This window comes from Battus philenor, unplaced genomic scaffold (assembly GCF_028537555.1).
Source record: "Battus philenor isolate CCGP_79_NKW_IND1 unplaced genomic scaffold, ilBatPhil1.0.hap1 SCAF_13, whole genome shotgun sequence".
NCBI lineage: Eukaryota > Metazoa > Arthropoda > Insecta > Lepidoptera > Papilionidae > Battus > Battus philenor.
The window spans coordinates 3488313-3509123 of NW_027181675.1; the positions used below are offsets into that span (position 1 = coordinate 3488313).

Sequence of the window (20811 nt, forward strand, 5' to 3'; positions counted from 1 at the left end):
GTTATTCCAGATATTACATCTATCAATAATTCAAAATATTTTACGACAATTTTTTAATTATCGATACATGTCAATTCTTTCGGCCATCTCTAACATTGCAGTTTGCAGAACTTATTGGCATATAGAAACATCAGCTGTCAGTGTCACGCTGCTATACTGGTCTAAGCTGAATTCTTTAGGTTACAATGAGGTACTGTTATTTACGAGAATGATACAGTTTCTGAATTAATAACGCACAGTGATTAGTTTATTTATTATCTAATGTCTTTTGAAAATTACATTAATTGCTATTTGGTTTAAAAACGGTTAATCGGCATTTTTTAAAATGACTATACCAGACTCCAATTATGACTACACGAACTATGGATCAGTTCGAAATCATGTCAACCACGAGTATACGGTGCGACAGGCTTACGAAGATGGTAAGAATTTATTTTTCCTGCTCATAAAATACTTTTTCATATAGAACGTAGGAGTTATACCATATTGCTAATTCGGCATCACGTTTCATTGACGTGCCGCGTTAAACGAAATTCTGTCGTATGAGTTGCGGATAAATGGCTACTGTTCTTTAGCTTAATGATGATTGTACATGTTGAATCTCAGGTTATTGCAAGTAGTTATTTAGTGTAAAATTACTTTGTAACAGTTCAGCAAATATAAAACTGGGTTATGTTTTTAAAAGTAATTGTAGCCATCTCATTACTCATTTAGTGTGTAATTAATTATTGCAAATTTTAAATTAATATTAAGGATATCTACTGTTGTATGTATATGTGTTATGTTCTGTAATTTTGAAAATTAAATTATTTTCTATGCGGTATAAAATATTTAGAAATGCTATGATTTTAGTTAGAAACCTTTATAGGAGGGCTTACATCCATAACTAATGGAAGTTATGTACATACATATCGGTATATACATATTAGTGTGTGTGTATATACATATCAGGAGCAGTAGTACTTTTATTATTTTTTGACTGAATGCTTATTTACTTAAACTTCAGTGAGAGTTGTCAAAAACTGATCAATCTGCATCTAGTCAATAAAGTTAAATGATGGTGAATATAAGTGGAAGTAGGTACATGTTAAGGAATGTGATTTAAATTATAAAATTTATGACAGGATGTAAGATAAGAAAATATATTTAAAAAATCATAGCCACAATTTTTTTAAATTTTTGCTGTCATAAAAAGTAGAAGAAATTAATGCACTTGATGATTTTTATTGTTACTATAAAGATAAGTACCTGCTTTTTTATTTATTTTACTAAGATTTTTTAATGTAATTTCTGGGGTAAACACTTTATAAAAAAAAAAACAAAAAACACTATATGTTCTCTGATTTAGGTAATACCTTGTATATGAAAGTAAGGTGAGATTGCTATCTATTTCATTCCACATTTATGTGAAATGTGGTGTCATTGAAAAATTGTAATTAACAACTGTATTTTTATTTTTATTCTATACTACAGTAATTCTCATAAATTAATGTATAATTACAATAATAAGGCATAGGTGGCGGGTACATACATGCAATGAATTTATCAGGGAATAATTAATAGAATTAAATAATGTGTTATTGAACAAGTCGGCATACATAGCCAAATGATTTGCCCTATATTGATTCAATATTGTCTCCGAGTTCAATCAATTGTTTGGTCATTACTCTCAGGCTGTTGAATACTCCAGTATTCTTAAAGTCATTGAGTAGTGTGATTGTATGTCATGCCAATAATGTGGTTTTTGTTTTGTAAGTGTTTCTTTGTATTATATATATTTTCAATAATAATATTCTACTAGGAGTCATTATTATGTAATTTGTCATAAATCCGTTTGTTCATTGTATAATTGATATTTTTCATTCAACCAACTAAATTTTACATATATATATATATATATATATATATATATATATTATTTATTTATTTTTATTATGATATAACTATGGATAATTGTTTCAGGTGGAATCAAGGCTGGGGCGGTACGGGCTGTCCGTTTGGCTTATAGTATAATATCTCGGCGGAAGGCGGCTGAAGAGGGCGTAGCTAGACTCGCGAGGGTATTGTCAGCATTGGACTTGACTGCTCTGGGAGTTGGCAGCACCCTGGGAGTGGGAGTGTATGTGTTGGCTGGTGACGTCGCAAAGAATTATGCAGGACCGGCTGTGATTTTGTCGTTTCTACTTGCTGCTGTTGCCAGTGTGTTTGCAGGTATGTCTACATTAGTTAAATTTCTTTTCATCATCATTTTAGTCGCTGGAGGTCTACTATTGTACATTGGCCTCCTCTGTAGATTTCCAAAGACTAATTAGTCCACCGTTTTCTGGCGACCTTTACAAAGTTATCTGTTATCCTTGTAGTGTACTTTTGCCATCGCGAAACATATGGTGCTTTAACAGAATAATTTCACCACCTAATACCAGGTGTAAGAGGTTAAAACCAGAATACAATAGCATTTAAGAATTACTCTTTTAAGTATTTGTTCCTTCGTCAATGGTGAGTAAAATAATAAGGTATGATCGATTTGGAATATTATAAAGAAGAGAAGAAATCTATAGAGGAGTCATACATTGAATAGTTTTTTTTTAAAAAAAAACCTAGCTTAAAGTTATGCAAGAAAAATTTAGATGGTATTTTGTGCAGGTTTGTGTTACGCGGAATTTGGTGCTCGTGTGCCCAAAGCGGGTTCGGCGTATGTCTACAGCTACGTGTGCGTCGGGGAATTTATAGCATTCATTATAGGATGGAATCTCATTTTGGAATATATAATAGGTAAGATCGATTTTGAAATTGTTTTCGTATGTTTTTTTTGTTAAAACTTAATGTAAGCTTTATATTTATATAGTATATATTGACGAGCGGATAAACGGGATGTGGGTAGGCGTCCAAGTACTGGACTGACGAGATAGTTAAGGTTGCGAGAAGCCTGGATGCGGGAAGCACCAGGACCGGTCAATGGTGGCTAACTGTGGGGGAGGGGTGGGGGAGTCTTATGCTTTGCAATTACAGTCTTTCAATGTAGTCGTCATTGATTAGTGAAAGTGTTTATTTATCTGGTACTAATTATTTATTTAGTTAATAAAATTCAGTTTGATTTTACTTTGTCGTTGTAAAAATATAGTGTCAATATGGCTGCCTGACTCGCGCCGGCGCAAGATGCCTACCGGTCAAATTTTATGACCCAATACGCAGCCGGCATCGCGCGAAGTAAAATACTAAAGGGTCTGCACTGTTTGAACGTTTTAATTTTATTGCTGAACTATTGGTTTTTAATTATTTTTTATAATATAACTAAAAATTGCGCTAGCAATATGAGTACGAGAAAGAGTCCGCCACGTGCCAAAAAACGCACTTGCATCGGCACTGATATAAAGAATTTCGTTCGCAGTGCCGGGTCTCGCGCCGGTCTGTGATATTTTAGATTTTTAAATTTTAATTACCTTATATATGCAAACGGTATTTAATAACATTTGAATCCTTTTCAAACAAATAAACAAGAAAATAGAAAGTTCGTTTCTGACTCCTGATTTCTGACTCCCACGTTCAAGATACTGGCAGTGAATCTGAAGAACATGGTTGCACAGACTTATTAAGACTAGGGGCCACTCGGGCAAATCATGAACTGATGGCGGGCCGGGCGCCAGAAGTATAGGTAATTTATTTTTTTTGGTTTTATTCTGGAATAGAATTCAATATTTTTCGAATATACGTGAGTATTATTTTTGCTGTCGGCGGGCCACCAGCATTCGACCGGCGGGCCGCGGTCTGTGCATCCATGCTGTAGAAGCTATTCGTGTTATTTATGATTATAGTATTTAACTATCTATTAAGATAAAAAATATTATTTAATTCAATTGAGAAGTCAAAAGTACGTTTTTCATACAGGTGCAGCATCCGTTGTGAAAGCTTTGAGCGAATATTTGGATTCTTTGCTCAACAAGGCGATATCAACGCAACTGGAAGCGGCTCTGCCGTTAAACACGCCACATCTAGCGAGATATCCAGATGTTTTTGCATTCGCTGTCATCATGGTATTCTCTAGTAAGTATTTCAACGGTGACTCATAATTTAACTGTTTTCTTATCTTAAAAGCCTTTTCTTGTGCGGCCGTCGCGGTTGATTGATTCTTGTTTTTTTATATTTTTATTATATTATAATATGCATTACGTACGCGCATACGTAATGTGAAGTTATCTATATTCGACCCTACAATTCATTTGTTTAAAAATCCTTTATTTTTCAATGAGAACTGCAAATGGCTTGAACGAAAAGTGCAGCGGGGTTTGTATACGCCCCCCCCCCCTCCCACATGACATGTAATAGTACTATAGAATCAAAAAAGTCCATTTTAAAGTGACCATTTGATGTTTTTAAATAACATTTTGTATATATGCAGATTGTTTATAGATGTTGAAGCTTAACAGGGGTGAAAACTTTGAAGATTTTACATTGTTTTATTATTTTTAATGGAATTCGACGGGCCAATAACTTCTGGCAGTACAAAGTCTGCAAAGACAGATAGTAAACAATAATCAATTTCGAAACTTCGTAAACCGTTTGCAAAAACTTTTTCCTATTATATTATTATTTTAAAAACCAATGAATTTTGGACAATGTGTACTATATATTAACAGCAAATAAGCTCATTTGTAAATAAATTCAGCACTTTAAACAAACAGGGTGATTCATTATAGGTGTTATGACATTTATATTTATAATGTTATTTGTAGGCCCTTTTGATCTATCTAAGAAGTATTAATTCATAGCTTAATCTTAAACTATAGACGGATTCAATTTTAATATAAAAAGATTCTATAATAAAGATTATATAAAAAATAGAATTAGATGGTTATGTACACGTGTACACATGTATGTACAATTTAAACTGCCCACTCCTTCATGTCTCTCATTTTCATCCAAAGATTGTCTGGTAGAGAGCCTCAAGCGATCAAACTGCCTCTTGTACCTCTATGTAAATTGTTTCTTTTCTTTTATTTATCATTTATGGTGTATAATAAAATGTGAATAAATAGATAGTTCACGAATCCCACCTTCTGTGAATTCATTTTCGACGAAGCTATTAAAGCCTCAAAGGCTAACAGCATTAATTTCTTCTGAAACACTAGAAAGTAGCTTCAAACGGTAATTTTAAAAAGGTTTTTTTTTTTAATTATATATAGACCCTAACATTCGAAATATTAATGGATAACATTTTTAATATTACCATAACTTTTAATTGTTCGTTATTTACCTTAGATACAATCCGTTTGATAAATATGTGAAAGTTTGTAGCAAAATAAAACAAAGAAATGTTGTTTCAGTTGCCCTGGCGTTCGGCGTAAAGGAATCAACCAAGTTCAACAACTTCTGCACGGGCGTCAATCTATGTGTGGTGCTATTTGTCATTATATCAGGCTCCTTCAAAGGTAATTGATATATCTTTCACTCTCTAAAGACATATTCTCTACGTGGTCACCCAAAACCCTACAGCTAGAATGTAAATAATAAAGTACAGTGAAAAAATAGCTTCGATATTAGAAATTTCAATTAAGTACGATATAGATAGTAAGAAAACAAATAAAAATTAAGAATAAATAAATTGTTAAACAAATAAAAGCGATTGCGAAAGAAGTGATGCGGTGTATGGAAAGGAATGAAAGATATTGTGAAGAAAATTATAGGAAAGAATGAACGACATTGAGAAGGATGAAAAATGAGTACAGAAATTAATTAAAATTATTTGAAAAATTATAATGCAAATAACGACTCTTTCCACCAATGATAGGGTTGTATGTGAGGCCACAAAATAAAAACAATCCCTTCAGCGTATGTTGACTGCCAGAAAGGTTTTAGCAGGTATAAATCTCTCATAACCTTATCTTGCAAAGGGTGGATAACTTGGAAATTCTACAGTGAAACTAAAAGAGATAGAATAATATTTCACTAGCCACAGCAGAGAGGAAGAAACTTATGTCTATATCTGTTCCATTTTTATTTGTGACATTGTCTATTACCAGCATGTGGGTAAAATTACTTTAAATTTTTGATATGTGTATATATATAATGAAGGTGATCAACCCTAAATTCTACATAAACAATCAGTCTCACCCGCATGAATTAGGATATAGGAACGCTTGAAAGTGGCTTGTTAATAAATTTTTAGTTTAAAAATGAAATTGTGAATGATATTTAATATATAAAATAATAATTAATACCTGGCGTGAATTATATATAATTGATTTACAGACACGTGAATATATGTAAGAGTGTATAATATGTAAATGTGAAGCTGTGTAATGTTTGATTATATTGTAGAAGGAAAAACTGAAATCTCCCATAAAAAAGAATTTATATGATTAGAATATTTTGTATGGTTTATTACAGCGGACACCAAGAACTGGCGAATTCCCGCTTCCGAAGTACCGAAGTCTGAGAAGAAAGACTTTGGAAATGGCGGCTTCGCTCCCTATGGTCTGGCCGGAATAATAAAAGGAGCTGCGGTATGCTTCTATGGATTCATCGGTAATTTTATTGGATTTTTAATTTTCATTAACTATCACGTTTATTTTTGTTAGATTATTCTAAAACATTTGACAAGAAACTGTAAAATAAGAGACAGTCAATTATAAAGGAGTTACTAATTTTATAGTCTGGATCAGTGTTTCCCAACATGAGACCCTACGCCACAAAAGGGGGTAATTTGATTATTAAAGGGGGGAAATTCGAAAATTGACTCTACACGAGTATAATTCTTTCGATTTAATATAAAAATATGTATGTAGTATAGGGGTGTAGGGCATGGTACAAAAAAGGTTGGGTAAAGGTAAATGGTACAATAAATACAAAAAAACACTGATCTTGATGAAGATACTGCTTATGCACCGATATAATACCTAGGATATAAATCTACCTTATACGAAACTGGTAGATTATTAAAAAAAATCCTTATTTATTTTTGTTCCAGGCTTTGATTGTGTAGCCACAGCCGGAGAAGAAGCCCGCAGACCACAAAAGACCATACCTTTTGCCGTGGTCGCCTCACTGCTCATAGTTTTCCTTGCATATTGCGGTGTTTCTTCGGTGCTGACGTTAATGTTACCTTATTACATGCAGGTAAGCTTTCATTTTGATTGGCAATTATTCAAATTATCATTAAAATGTTTAAACAAGAAAGTATGATGTTAATTTGTGATTGAACACTGGCTTTCATTATTAAAACTAATGCTTAGACAAAATGGTTGTCACTTCAAAAATTTTTGGTGTAAAAATAACGTCTCATTACATAAAGATACTAAGCGGCACCCAAGCGTCTAAAATTCATATATCTATATGGTTAAAATAAAGAATAAATATATATTTAGGCACCTTCTGAGTGACGGGAGCTTATTAGATATGACTAAATAAAAAAACTGCCACTGGTGTGTTTGTGCGTGTGTGTAAAAAAAGACATTAAAGGGATATATAGTACCCGGCGATAAATATTGCACATCGACCTTTGGAAAGAGCCAATCGGCTAATTTCGGCTTCGTAGAACATTATCTCTGTCCCACACTACCTATGTGACGTTTTGTCAGTCGTGCGACAGAGATAACGCTCTACGAAGTCGAATTAGCCGATTATTGTGTTTATTAAATTATTGCCGGGTATTGTATTTATTAAAATGTGTATGGATTGTTATATAGTTAAAAAATGTTTCAGGATGAGAAAGCTCCGTTTCCGTTCGTCTATGACCAATTGGGGTGGTCTTGGGCCAAGTACGCTGTCAGCGTTGGAGCCATCTGCGCTTTGTGCTCAAGGTATTATTCAAGCATTTATTATAATGCATTGCTTTTTCAACCTTAATGGTACAGTATAAGTCACAAATTAGTTTATACTTCTTTTTTATACAATATATATACACAACAATATACATGCTGTACTTTTATAAACCATTAGGTCGCCTTTAACATGCTGTTATAAAGGAAGATTGTTTATAGGTGTAAAAGCTTTAGGTTAATGTATAGGTCATTCAATGCATGACATACTCTATTCAAAAATGAATGGTTTCGGAAATAAATATCTTAATGATAATATACTAAGAACAGAGTGTTTTCAAAATTCATAAAATTTATTATTTATACTATTTCCCTGCAGACTTTATGATTTAAATGAAAATGTAACAGGAAAAAAATTAATGTAACATAATTTTGAGTGATCAGTTTATACAGGGTGATTGGAAATAGATGTAAAAGCTTTAAATCTTTTTGCTGATCAATGAGCTACACATTTATCACTAGAGATATTATGATACAAATTTTTCTAGTACTTTAATAAGTTGTGTTTTTACAATATGCAGTTTGTTGGGCGCTGTTTTCCCATTGCCTCGTATAATATACGCGATGGCGTCCGATGGTCTGCTGTTCAAGTTCATGGGGACCGTCAGCGAGCGCTTCCAGACGCCAATGGTGGGCACGATGATCGCTGGACTGTTTACAGGTGAGTTGCATTTTGAACTTTATTTTGCAAGGAATATGAGCTAGTTTTAATTTAGTACTACTACCGACTTTTACGAGATGGGTCTCCAATATTATTATATGATTAAATCGTCTTTGGATTTAAATGGAGAAATGGGTAATGAAACGTAAAAACCTATTCGATGAAAATATTGTCACGTTTTGATTATTTATGATGCGATATGGTAAAAATAATTGTCTAAACATATGGCTTTAATTTTATCTTCTGTAATATTACAAAAATGTTACAAGAAATACGAAACTACAACAACTTATAAGTTTTCTGGTTTATCATGTCATTTATATAATTTATGTATTACAAATATCGTAAAAAAGTGCTTACTTAAATACTAGACTCACACACAACAAAATTAATTTTTCCTATTCTTGATGGGACAGGGGAATGCGGCCCTGTGTCGAGTGCGGCCTTGCGCTGCGACTGGCTCACGCGACACAGGGCTACCCTCAAAAGTCCTGACAAGCTAATTAATATTTTAGTTTTTAATAATCATTATCAGTTTCTTTATTTTTTCAGGTACTTTGGCGATGATATTCGAGTTGGAGCAACTAATCCACATGATGTCCATTGGTACACTGTTGGCTTACTCCATGGTTGCATCGTGCGTTTTATTGCTAAGGTAATTACTTCTGCACAGCGGTAACCCATCGATAGGACATTGAGTCAATCTTATATAATTAACACTTTGTGTCTTCATTATAGCAGGGGTGGCCAAACTGCGGTTCGCAAGTCACATACGGCTCTGTAAACGATTATTTTTGGCTCTGATTGATCGTCGAATTATTTAAATATTTATATTACCTACATCAGCTCTTGGGAAATTTAAACAAATTATTGGTATAAATAATAATTATTAATATTCCCAAATGAAATTAGCGAAATCCAAACACCGATCCTAATTAACTAACCGGTATCTTAAGTATTATTAAGAGTGCTGTCATATATGTGAGTACTTTTGTTATATAGTTTCAATAAGTATATTTTTCTATAAAAATATTCGATTGCGTGTTTTAACTGCGGGTCGCGAAAAATTTCAAATTTCGAACAACGGCTCGAACTGACAAGGAATTTGGCCACCCCTGTTTTGTAGGATTTCCACCGCTCATATACAAATTTCCAGAGTTTTAATACCACAATGCGATCGCCAAAACGCCTGCCAAGTGTAGCGATTTTGAAATATCCTCCTATAGAAGATATCTTTGTGGAAGACCTATGCCTTGCAGCGGGCTTCTATAGGCTGAAACGAAGACTACGGCGAATTATTTGTGTAATTTACGATCGAAGGAAACAGTAATTTATATATTTGCTATAGCGATATCTGTATGTAGGTATGAACGAAGCCAATCAGTGCACCGTGCTTCGGAACCACTGAATCTGACCTTCAAAAATGCAGTGCGGCAGCTGGTGAACGCAGACAAGCATGCGGTGCCCACGCGTCTCAGCAGTGCTATGGTCTCTGTGCTCGTCGCTTTATATGGTCAGTATCATATTTAACAACTTTTTATTTTTTTCTTCCTATCCATATCGCATTTAATTTACATTTCTAATATCACAGCTATTTTTTTACTGTCCACAAGCAGTATCAAGAGTTAAGAACACACACGTTCTTGTTTAAACAGTGGCATAGCAATCATTTATTAGGCACATTTTATTGCATATTATATATCATGAACTACTATATTATATAGTACACTATTTTTTTGTCCTTAACCATCTTAAAACTCAAAATCGTTTTCAAACACTTACTAAATCTTTACTTTTAAAGAATCTGTAATTATAATTTATTAAGCATGAAACTAATTACATTACAAATCATTTACTGTTCAGGCTGCACGCTTGTGGAACGAATTGTCTATTTTAATTATTGTCGTGAAAAAAAGCTCATATAGCTTCAGTGCTTCTTGTTGTAGTACAGTACCCGGCGATAAATATTGCACATCGACTTTTAGAAAGAGACAATCGGCCAATTTAGGCTTTGTAGAACACTATCTCTGTCCCACACTACCTATGTGACGTTTGTCAGTCGTTGTATTTCATGCGATAGAGATAACGCTCTACGAATCCGAAATTAGCTGATTATCGCCGGGTACTGTATTTTATCTCTACAATTTTGCTTATAACTAGATATGTATATATATCATATAATATGCACTCATGCATTTTATATGATACATGTATTACAAATACTATATTTTAATGTTTATATACTTCCGATTTCAAATTCCTTTCTGTTTTTCCTTGATTTCTATCCAAATGTTCTAGAAGAAATTCCAATTCACATTATAACAATTTTAACACTAATTATAATTCTTTATTGTACATTTATTTTCTTTTTTTTGGGGTGCAATAATGAGTTGTTGAACAATAATAATGAGCACTCATAATCAAAAAATATGCTTTACCCAGAATGGTTTCTCGCCGGAAAGATGTACCATTAAGCAAATAATAATATTAAGAAAGTCATTTCCTCAAAGTCCTTTGCTACTAAAGCTAATTGTTATTTACATTGAGGATCGAACATCAATAAATTTATATAGACGTGTATTTGACTGTATTGTCATCGTTTTCAGGTGTGTGGTGTTTTGTGATGATGATCAGCATCAACCAATACGGCGAGGGTATCCTGGCAGGAGATGTGGGACCTGTGACTATGCTGGTGTGTGGTTCGATTCTCGTCTTGGCCACGTTGTACGCACTTTCGCGTCAACCCGTGTCTGAGAAGAAACTTGCATTTTCGGTAAGTTCTTATTATAGCGATATTGTAGTCTAGTGATTCTGCCTTGTACCAAACTTTTCATGTATCCCATATTGACATTACATTATGCCTTATACATGTCTTAAATAATGGGGGGAGTAAAAAGTTTTAAGGATTTTTGGATAGATGGCATTAGTGAGCTATCTTATATGTTGCAAGTTATAGGTATAAAAGGTTTAATAAAAATCTACAGATGCAATAGAAACGCACTTCAGAGCGGTGTATTATTATTATTTAACTAGGTACCTAGATGGCGCTAATGAACGCCTTTTTGATACGTTACTGTCGACAGTAACACAATTATTCGCATCTACTTCTTTGAATAAAACTTGCGTGATTTAGTATAAAACACAATGAGCTCTTGCAGTTCTATTTGATTGAAATTTTGCCTCATTGTGTTTGTTGTAATTTTTCTCAGAGACCACCGAACCAGAAAAATATAATGATCTCACGTAACGGGTTTGCTAAGTAAAGCAATCTTTTAAAAAGGAGAGTTTATTCTTGAATTAGTTCGGTACATTGGTGATTCAAATATGCGATGACAACTGCGACTACATGGAATGTGATAAACCCTGTGGTTTAAATACTGTTATTTGAGTGTGTGAACAAGCGTCAGCTTCGTCAAATCTCACATATTAGGTGATCAACTAATATAATGTTTGTCTAGGTGCCGCTGGTGCCGTGGTTGCCTGGCATTAGCATCCTCATAAACGTGTACTTGATGCTGAACCTGGACTACATGACATGGCTGAGGTTCGCTGTCTGGATCGCCGCTGGTAAGCCTTGCTTTTAATGTAATCGGACTGATTTAATATCAGCTAAGTATGTGTTTACATGCACCTATTGTTCAGTACGTTTATTAATTGTTCTGTTTGGCGACTATGAACTGTATACTGTAAATACATAATTTGGACAGATTTCCACATTAACTACACTGGTCTGGTTTTACATATTCTTGCATCGATTCCCGTTAAGTATATGACTTAGGTTTTTCTTGAACAATGATGGCAAGTTTATTGGAAAATCCTGCTGAGATTGGAACAGTATTCTTCTCCAACTTCTTATTTGTTTTTTAGACGACGATAAAAAAATAATTATTTTATTTGTTACTAGCACTTCTTTTTTTTTAAAAGTAGCAACGTGTAAACGCATCTTTAAATTTCTGTTGACGACAACTACTCCCTATCTTTCCCTTTCAGTTTCTTATAAAGGGCTGAGTGAAAGAGCGCTTATATGTATGATGTCCAGTAAATATCATAGATCTCTCAGTTATCTGTGAGGGAATTCGCATTAAACCACTTTACATCTATTTTTTTATTTTAATCTTACATTTTAGAAGGTTGTCATAGTCTAGTAATATTGTTTGGGTAAATAAATAACAGATACAATTTAGATATGTGTGATGAAACCTGATTTAATTAAGTTTTCTCATGGTTTTCGTATTTTTGTAAAACTTTGAATATATGCGGGAACAAATATTCGTTCATGCGCCGTCCCCATACGAAGTCTGCGTGGGCCATTTTACGATCTCCTACGACCAAAAATTTTACCACATTGGGTAGTTTTCGTCTCAACTGTTCCACATCCTCTACAGTTGACACTTTGTCATTTGCGCCTACGTACAAAGCCACTTTGGTCGTTACAGAACTCAAATTGTACGAAGGAGGTGAAAGTCTATTGTATTTCTGTAAATTTCCATATGTACCGTAGTCGTACTGGACGAATTTTCTTCTCATACCGACCTGCGCAAAATGGTACAGATTTTTCCTCGATGTTCCAGTTGGAACATGACCTGCGACAATCTGCGCAAATCCTGGTTCTAATTCTTCACTATTGTATCCTAATAATGGAAATAGTATTGTATGTGCACACCCTATATAACCAACTATGGGTCTAGTGCAAAACTTCCTTACTTTTATATTTGGTTCCGCGAACACTTTATCGATGTTCAACTTATTTAATATTGAATTTATTAATGGAGCTGACTTAATCAAACTCCGGATAGGCTGTCTCACGTTGTTTAGAAATGCAACCGGTGCGAGACTTATCAAAATATTTACTCTATCGTTATATTCAGGGCGTGTTGAACATAAGACATAAAATATTGTGTTTCCCTGAGAGTGTGCAATAGCGTTTAGTTTAACCGCCTTTGTTTGTTTTAAAACCGTGTCTATAATCGCTGGTAGATCGTAGAGCCCATGTTCATGGAAGGAGAAGTTCCAATACCTTGATGAGTCCGGCTTGAGATGTACATGGTGTTTGGAATACTTGTTTCCCCTGCAGTTTGCGGTCCAAACGTCGTATCCTTGGTTAGCTAGGGTAATCGCTAGCGAAACGTTTCCTCTTATAATCCAGGTATCAGAGGAGTCCATAATACCATGTACAAGTAGAATTGGTAATCCCACTCGTCCGGGTATTCGGAACAGTAAGAGCTTGTATCCATCCTCAGTGGTGACTTGATACTCTTCGGTATTATGACCATATTTAGTAGCGAGTTGCTTGTAACTCAACTTGGCATCTTCAACATCAGCTGATATGGTTTTTTGTATTAACAGCCGGCACAGTATAATAAAAGCGATGTAAACTTTCATGTTATATATTTGAAAAATTAAAAATTATTGACGCACCTGTCTTTTTAACACAACGTAATGATAATTAATTTCTTACCTAATTATGTGATTAAAGGCATATTTAACAATCCTAATGGTTTATTAAGTGTAACAAAGAAATTAATTAATATATAACAGATTTGTTAAATTATTCAAATGCAAAATTTGCAGAAACTAATTAGATGTATGTTATAATAATTAAGTTTGACTTATGATCTATTTTTATTAATGTCATATTTAGGCTATATTTCTAGGAATAATAGGCTGTAGGATTCTTCCTAGGGCCGGTAGTACTTGGAGGTAATAATAACACGAAGTCCAGAGTTGAAGTGTGTATATTTATCAAGCTTAGTTTATAAATATCGTTATGCCAAATATTAAAACTATGAAAACAATTTCCAATCAATAAAATCGTCAGCCAATCACAAATCGCAGGGTAAAGTAGAGCGCTCTCTTTCGTGGGAATTATATTTCTGTGGAATTCCCCTTTTTGAAGCGCCGATGATGACGTAATGTAGCTCCTAAAAGGTAATGTTCTTTAATCTCGTTGTGTTTGATTTTGATCGCGTCGAAACAACCGGGATACAAAGCGTTCCACTAGGAAAAAAGGTTAATCGTCGAGTCCAAATCGGTTGAGTCATGTTCAGGAAACTGAAACATTTCGTCCAAAATCCCTCAGTGACTTAACACGAAGATCTACAATCAATGTGTGTTACCAGTGATGATCTAGGGCAAGGTTTGAAGGTCTCAGGCTCGAACCTATGCTATGCTCAGAATTAAAAATCATTACAGTAATCATTTAACAGAGATAAAAGTCAATTCACTTTCAAACATCAAAATTGTTTTCGTTCTGTTAACAAACATTGAGAATGTCTATTCTTTGCCTCCGTTTTCCGTTAACACATCAAATATATACGAAAACAAATAGTCTCCCATGTGACGTCCTGAAATGAAGTCTACGTGATTCATTTTTCGTCGCGGCAACAGGAGATATTGCGTGTCGTTGGGCAGTTTCTGCCTCAGTATCGCGACATCTTCGACCGTTGATATCTTATCGTTTGCGCCTACAAATAAAACTATTTTCATCGTTACTGCACTCAAATCATATTCCGGTGGTACGGGGGATTGATAAACGGCGTAATTTTCTTCACCGTAATCGAAAGCAGCAAATTTTCTTCTAAGACTAACTTGAGCGTAATGTTGTAGGCTTTTAAGTGAGGTTCCAGCTGGGAAATGTCCGAAAAATGTTGGTGTATAATTCTTTTCAAGTTCATCCTCGTCGTATCCGCTCAGTGGGAAAAGAAATCCTAAAACACACACCTTATATCCCACAAACTTCTTAGAGCAGAATTTTCGCAAAGTCGCCCGCGATATGCTTTTATCTCCTAACACTTCATGAATATTCAATATTTGCGCTACATCGACTAAAGCAGATGAGATGTCTATAATATCTTTCAAAGGATGCGGTATGTTATTTAAAAAGGCGACAGGCGCTAAAGCTATAATAACATTTACTTTTGCGTTGTACTCTGGTCTGGTCGATCCTAAGACATAGAATACAGTGTTGCCTTGTGAGTGCCCTATCGCGTTAACTTTGCTCGCATTGGATATTAATAACACTGTATCTATGATGGCGGGTAGGTCGAAATACCCGATTTCGTGGAATGAGAAGTCCCAAAAGCCATCGTTACTGTTAGGGTCCAAGTATAAATGATTTCTACCATATCGGTTGCCTCTATTGTTGGCGATCCACACGTCATAACCTTGCCTGGCGAGCGTTATGCACAGGGAGCCGTTTCCTCTGATCAGCCATGTATCTGAAGAGTCTAATATTCCATGCATCAGCAGCACCGGAATACCAACCGCGCCGGGAATACGGAATAGTTTCAATATATACCCATCTTCAGTGATTACATGATATTCGATCGCACTGTGACCATATTTTTGAGCCAGTTGCAAAAAATTCAATTTACCATCTTCTGATAATTCTGCCTTGTAATACTCGAATACAAAAAATAAGACAATGAATAATATTTTAAACTCCATTACAATGTCTTAACTAAGCGGTTTCTTCTAAACTTCATATTTTAAAACTAATTGTATTGTATATAACAGATGATAATTATGATTAAATCTGTTACAATTACACTTTCAGGTCATGTAAACGTACTAGAGATTGACACGTTGCTTCTATCGATATCGATCTTTTCCGTTGTGTCGATAAAATTGATGACTCTTTTTCGTGCATCATGTTATTATTTATTGCATTATAATTCACTGCAAAAGTTTATTATTTTGATTTAAAACTACCTGAATGAATGAAGAATGAATGTAATTATAGTGGTTGCCCAGCGGTAGGTAGCAGGTTTAATACGACAATCTTATATAATTCACACCTTATGCATTAAATATATAAGATTGTCACTACTCACATAACATGTTTTCAAAGAATTGGCAGCAGCGTCTATTGCGTACCATAATACCACATTGCGATTACTAACCCATAAACGTGGCGATTATGGTATATCTTCCGGATATATTTGGGGGAGGCCCTATGTCCTGTAATGGTCGTCTATAGGCGGAAACGGTGATGAGGACAATTGAATTGCTCCAACTATTGGATAAAGGTATTTTTTGAAAATCGTCACAAAAAATGAAACCGAGTTTGTTGGCTTTTCTTAGTCCAAGACGCTTTTGAAATCCTCATACTTTTAATTTTGAAATATGATATTGTAGAGGGAGCTTTTTTATTCTCATGACGTATACATTTGATCATTATAAATGATCATAAGAATAAAATATCGAAATCAAAACATTCTTTATTCGAATAAGCTATTACAAGTACATTCGAATCGTCAATCAACATAAAATGTCGGCATTGTTGTCTGTATAGAAAGTTACCACCGGCACAGAAGGCAGTTCTGCTGAGAAAAGCCGGCGAGAAACTCAATAGTTGCTTTTCACTGATATACTTTTCTAAAGAATTCTTGACAATCATTAGCTTTATAAGTGAGCATAGATTCTTGGATCGAATAATATATTTTATTCAATAATATTTTTTAATGTTGGTTTTAAATCTCCAGTGGGCAGACATGAAATTATTTGGGGAGTTTTATTGTACATGCGTATACCATAGACGATTTATTTTATTTATGTATGAAGTGAAAATACTTGTATGTATAAAGGTATAAATTCCATATAATGTATAATGATATGTATATATCCTGTATAATAGTTCTGATCATAAATAATTAAGAAAAAAAATTCGAGCATTTTTATTATAATGTTTTTTGCCAATTAAATAACATTGTTGGTTAAATATGCTTACAATCTTTACTGGGAGAGAAACCTACTGTATAAACGTAAATAATTATTCAAATTTTGATTATAAAATTCTAAAACACGGCAAAATATGTTCTATACCAGTATTTAATTCCAGACACAAGTCAAAATTGCAACCGTAAACATGACTCGAATTGTCTGTCGATACATTAAAATTAATTAAGCGCTTCTCTAATACTCAACGGTGTTTTAATGACTTCCAAATAGTCGTACATTTATTAAGTATAGCATACCGGGGCTGTCGATGACCGTGTTTCATAAATGAGACTTTTAAGATGGAAGATAATAAGATTTTTATTGAATTAATGTATGGTACATCTTACCCAAAAATTTTAGGTTAGGTTTTAGATATAATAGATAACGTAATGTTAATATAAAAAAATAGTTTTCAAAATTCGGATTACTATATATTAAAATTAATTATCATTTACTATCTTTGGCTGTCGTTTTTCTGCCAGAAGTTGTTGGCCTATTGCATTGAAATAAAAGAAATATAACATGTTTTAGAGTAATCACTTTATATAGATTGATTGGAAATCTTTTTGGTTACATATAAACATTCAACCCTTTAAACTTTTGACATCTTTTACACTATTCATTTATACAGGGGTCTATGCATTTGTACTAAACAAGTGTGTCAAACATAGAGAACGATATTGGTGTAATTCTTGACTTAAAATCATTTTAGCCATTAAAAACTCATATAAAAAATATAAAGCCTTGTTTTTAGTTTTAGAGGTTTTTGGCATTTTTGACAGTATTTAAAGTCGACTATGTGATTATGTATATATGTTATGCACCAATCAGCTATGGGCCCGCTTTACGGACAAAAAAGGTCTCAAATGGATGTGATTCTACTTTTTGTTCTCAAAAATCATCACTTACAATTGTTCCAGGCTTGATCATCTATATGACGTATGGCGCATGGCACAGTGCAGAACGCCGCAAGACCCTGGATTCTGTGCAGCTGGCTGACCTGCACAATGACAGTCGCACGGAATTATTGCAGCGGGGAGGTCTGCAGCATACTCTTGGCTGACACCTGGGAACCTCCTCCCGGGGAGCGGACCAGGGGGTTGAAGACGAGGGCGATGCGTGCGATGAGAGTAAGGGAGTCGTCAGCCCCAGCGGTACGGTTGTTTCTTTCGTATCCAGTATTTGAGATCGAATGTACTTACGACACGCATTTTTATTTAGTGAATAGCGTTTTGGTTCCTTGTAATTTTTACCAAAGTATTATAGCTGTGCGAATTGTTTCTTTATACGTTTTAGGGCTTTTTGACAATATTTGTTTTAATGTCAAATGTATTTTATTTAGGTGCGTTTATAAATAGTAGCGTTTGATAGTGTTTAATTAAATTTCTCCTTACCACATGTCAAACTCAAGTAATCAGTGCATTTTACTGATTTTTTTTTGTATTTTTTTGGTATTGTTTTTTTAAGTTAACTACTTCCAAATAAGAAATCTAATGACTGTCAACTTAAAAAAAAAATTAATAAATTAATATTATGTTATTTTTCATAGGTAGGTAGGTAAAGAAAATCCAAATGTCATTCTTGATATATAACTATCTTAAATTTAAAGGTAACACAGACCTTTAAGTCAATGGAGAATGTTAAGTGGCAAAATTAAATAGCACTGTAGTATAGCCGAGAATTTAGGTCTACAACTGTCGTCTACTAACCAGACGCCATGATGGATTACGAATTGTTGTTTGTTGCGCGAACATTTTTCTTTTTTTGTTAATTTTTTAAAATTTCTTATGTATTTTTAGAAATTCTTTTTATTATTGTTAAACCAGAGGATTTATATTTGAAAATGAATGTACAGTACGCGGCGATAAATATTGCACATCGACCTTTAGAAAGAGACAATCGGCTAATTTCGGCTTTTATTAAAAATATAACCTTAATGTCACCAAAGACACAAATAATACTGCCAAAGAGTTTATATCAAAAGTTTATTCAAACTATTTGCAAATTCTCTTCCCCTGCTTAATATATATCAAGTTTTGACATTTGAATCTTCTTATCGTTTACGTATCAAAACCTATGAAGTATAGCTATAGTTTAAAAAAGTAAATAAATGAGCGGTATAGATATTGACTAAGTTAGTTAGATAGTTAAAAAAAATTATATACTTTTGGCTCTGAATGTACATGGCAAACGACATTCAATTCTATATTGCTCTGTAACTAGATTTCTTTAGTAAAATGTTTCGCATAATCTTATATGTAATTTGTTTATCCTAGCTTTGTACTTAAGAATATCTTATCGCAGTATTAGACTTTAGGCTGTGAAACAGCAATTTTGTAATGTATTGATAGAAAATTAATTAAATTTTTTATACCATGCTTGTTTAAATAAAATGTTTCTCGGTGATCGGGTTAGATGGATCTATTTTAGAAAAATGTGTTAATATGGACATGTCTGAGATTACCTAATTTCACAAATAAATTTCCGAAAACTCGAAAGTTATTAGGGGAACCGGAAAGTAATGTCGTTTTCTTAAGTTAAATTCACACGACTACATTTTTAACAAGTATTTATTTCTAATCGACAGTATATTCGCCTTCGTTATCAACAACCTTTTGCAAACTAGTGAACAAATTTTCAATGCCGGAGCGGTAAGAATCAATCGGTTTTTCAGTAAAATATGTCTTTACTTTCCGGCCGCTTTAATATTTAAACGAACACTGTCTTTGTGATACTTTACAAAGTAATTCATGTAATTCACACAACAATAATGGCTGTGTCTAATGTTAAGAAAATTTAAAGCAGTAAGATTTATTGTTGTCTTGTCATGTTGGAAGACATTAAATTCAGGCCGCTTAGTGAAAGTCCTTTTGGATATGCGTGGAGGTTTATATCAGGCTGTGGACAGCCTATGATTGAAATGATGATGGAGAATGTATTAGTTATAGGTGGCGCAAAAGTAATGTCATAATTTGAACCGGCAGCCATTTTGTTATAAATTAAAAAAGAGACATTAATTGGAAAAATTACATCGCTCAATTAATTGGCCACCTTTCGAGGTGATGCATAACTGTGCTCGTTTAATGGCATTTAAAATTGGCAGAATCTTCTCTTGTTAGCTTTCAATACTTATAGGCTTGTAGATGTGTGGTTTGTTGCGGTAAATGTGGACCCATTGTGGACGAGGCGCTTGGCTAAACGCTTGATTATTCAAGCATATGGAGCACGGCGACGAAATTCACGTTGCGTTAAAACAACAGACTGAAAATTTGTCAAATAAGCAGCAACAATAATTCCGCGTCCATGAGGTGTGTATCGCGCCATTGCTTGTTGAGAACTAATTCTCTATATATTTACGTCATAAATGTCAAAGCATTTTGGCGCCAAAATTAAGGCACGTTCACATTATAACATTACTTTTGCGCCACCTGTTAGCATAAATTATAGAAGGCCACGATTCGAATCTCTTTTATTAAAAAAACAAAACCGTTGGAACACACGCTTCGTTTCTTACATATTATTTAAACTTAAAAAGGCATTGTCGTGTTATGAATTAATATTAAAAGTTTTCATTCTGTTCCGGTCACTGATTAATAAGTAACATCGTAATTTGTACAT

The 20811-nt window shown here is 33.9% G+C and overlaps 3 protein-coding genes across 3 annotated transcripts; 1 reads left to right on the forward strand and 2 right to left on the reverse strand.

The window, feature by feature from the left end:
* The first annotated feature begins 161 nt into the window (after window positions 1–161).
* On the forward strand, window positions 162–18665 carry LOC137933162 (cationic amino acid transporter 2). The gene is made up of 14 exons (XM_068776985.1): window positions 162–422; window positions 1963–2211; window positions 2644–2772; window positions 3886–4041; window positions 5322–5426; window positions 6385–6522; window positions 6965–7113; window positions 7699–7796; window positions 8336–8475; window positions 9028–9130; window positions 9840–9988; window positions 11082–11248; window positions 11934–12042; window positions 18114–18665. The coding sequence occupies exons 1-14, from the start codon at window positions 326–328 to the stop codon at window positions 18254–18256; spliced, it is 1932 nt and encodes a 643-aa protein (XP_068633086.1). The 5' UTR covers window positions 162–325; the 3' UTR covers window positions 18257–18665.
* LOC137933413 (lipase 1-like) lies at window positions 12685–13857 on the reverse strand. The gene has a single exon (XM_068777365.1). It carries the CDS (start codon window positions 13855–13857, stop codon window positions 12685–12687), a length of 1173 nt encoding a protein of 390 aa, XP_068633466.1.
* On the reverse strand, window positions 14749–15921 carry LOC137933414 (lipase 1-like). The gene has a single exon (XM_068777366.1). The coding sequence runs from the start codon at window positions 15919–15921 to the stop codon at window positions 14749–14751; it is 1173 nt and encodes a 390-aa protein (XP_068633467.1).
* Window positions 18666–20811: the final 2146 nt, after the last annotated feature.

Coding starts and splice junctions, on each gene's coding strand:
- LOC137933162 (XM_068776985.1), top strand. CDS start 326: ATGACTATACCAGACTCCAATTATGACTACACGAACTATGGATCAGTT. Junction 5,427..6,384: donor TATATCAGGCTCCTTCAAAG/GTAATTGATATA, acceptor GGTTTATTACAG/CGGACACCAAGAACTGGCGA. Junction 6,523..6,964: donor ATGCTTCTATGGATTCATCG/GTAATTTTATTG, acceptor TTTTTGTTCCAG/GCTTTGATTGTGTAGCCACA.
- LOC137933413 (XM_068777365.1), bottom strand. CDS start 13,857: ATGAAAGTTTACATCGCTTTTATTATACTGTGCCGGCTGTTAATACAA.
- LOC137933414 (XM_068777366.1), bottom strand. CDS start 15,921: ATGGAGTTTAAAATATTATTCATTGTCTTATTTTTTGTATTCGAGTAT.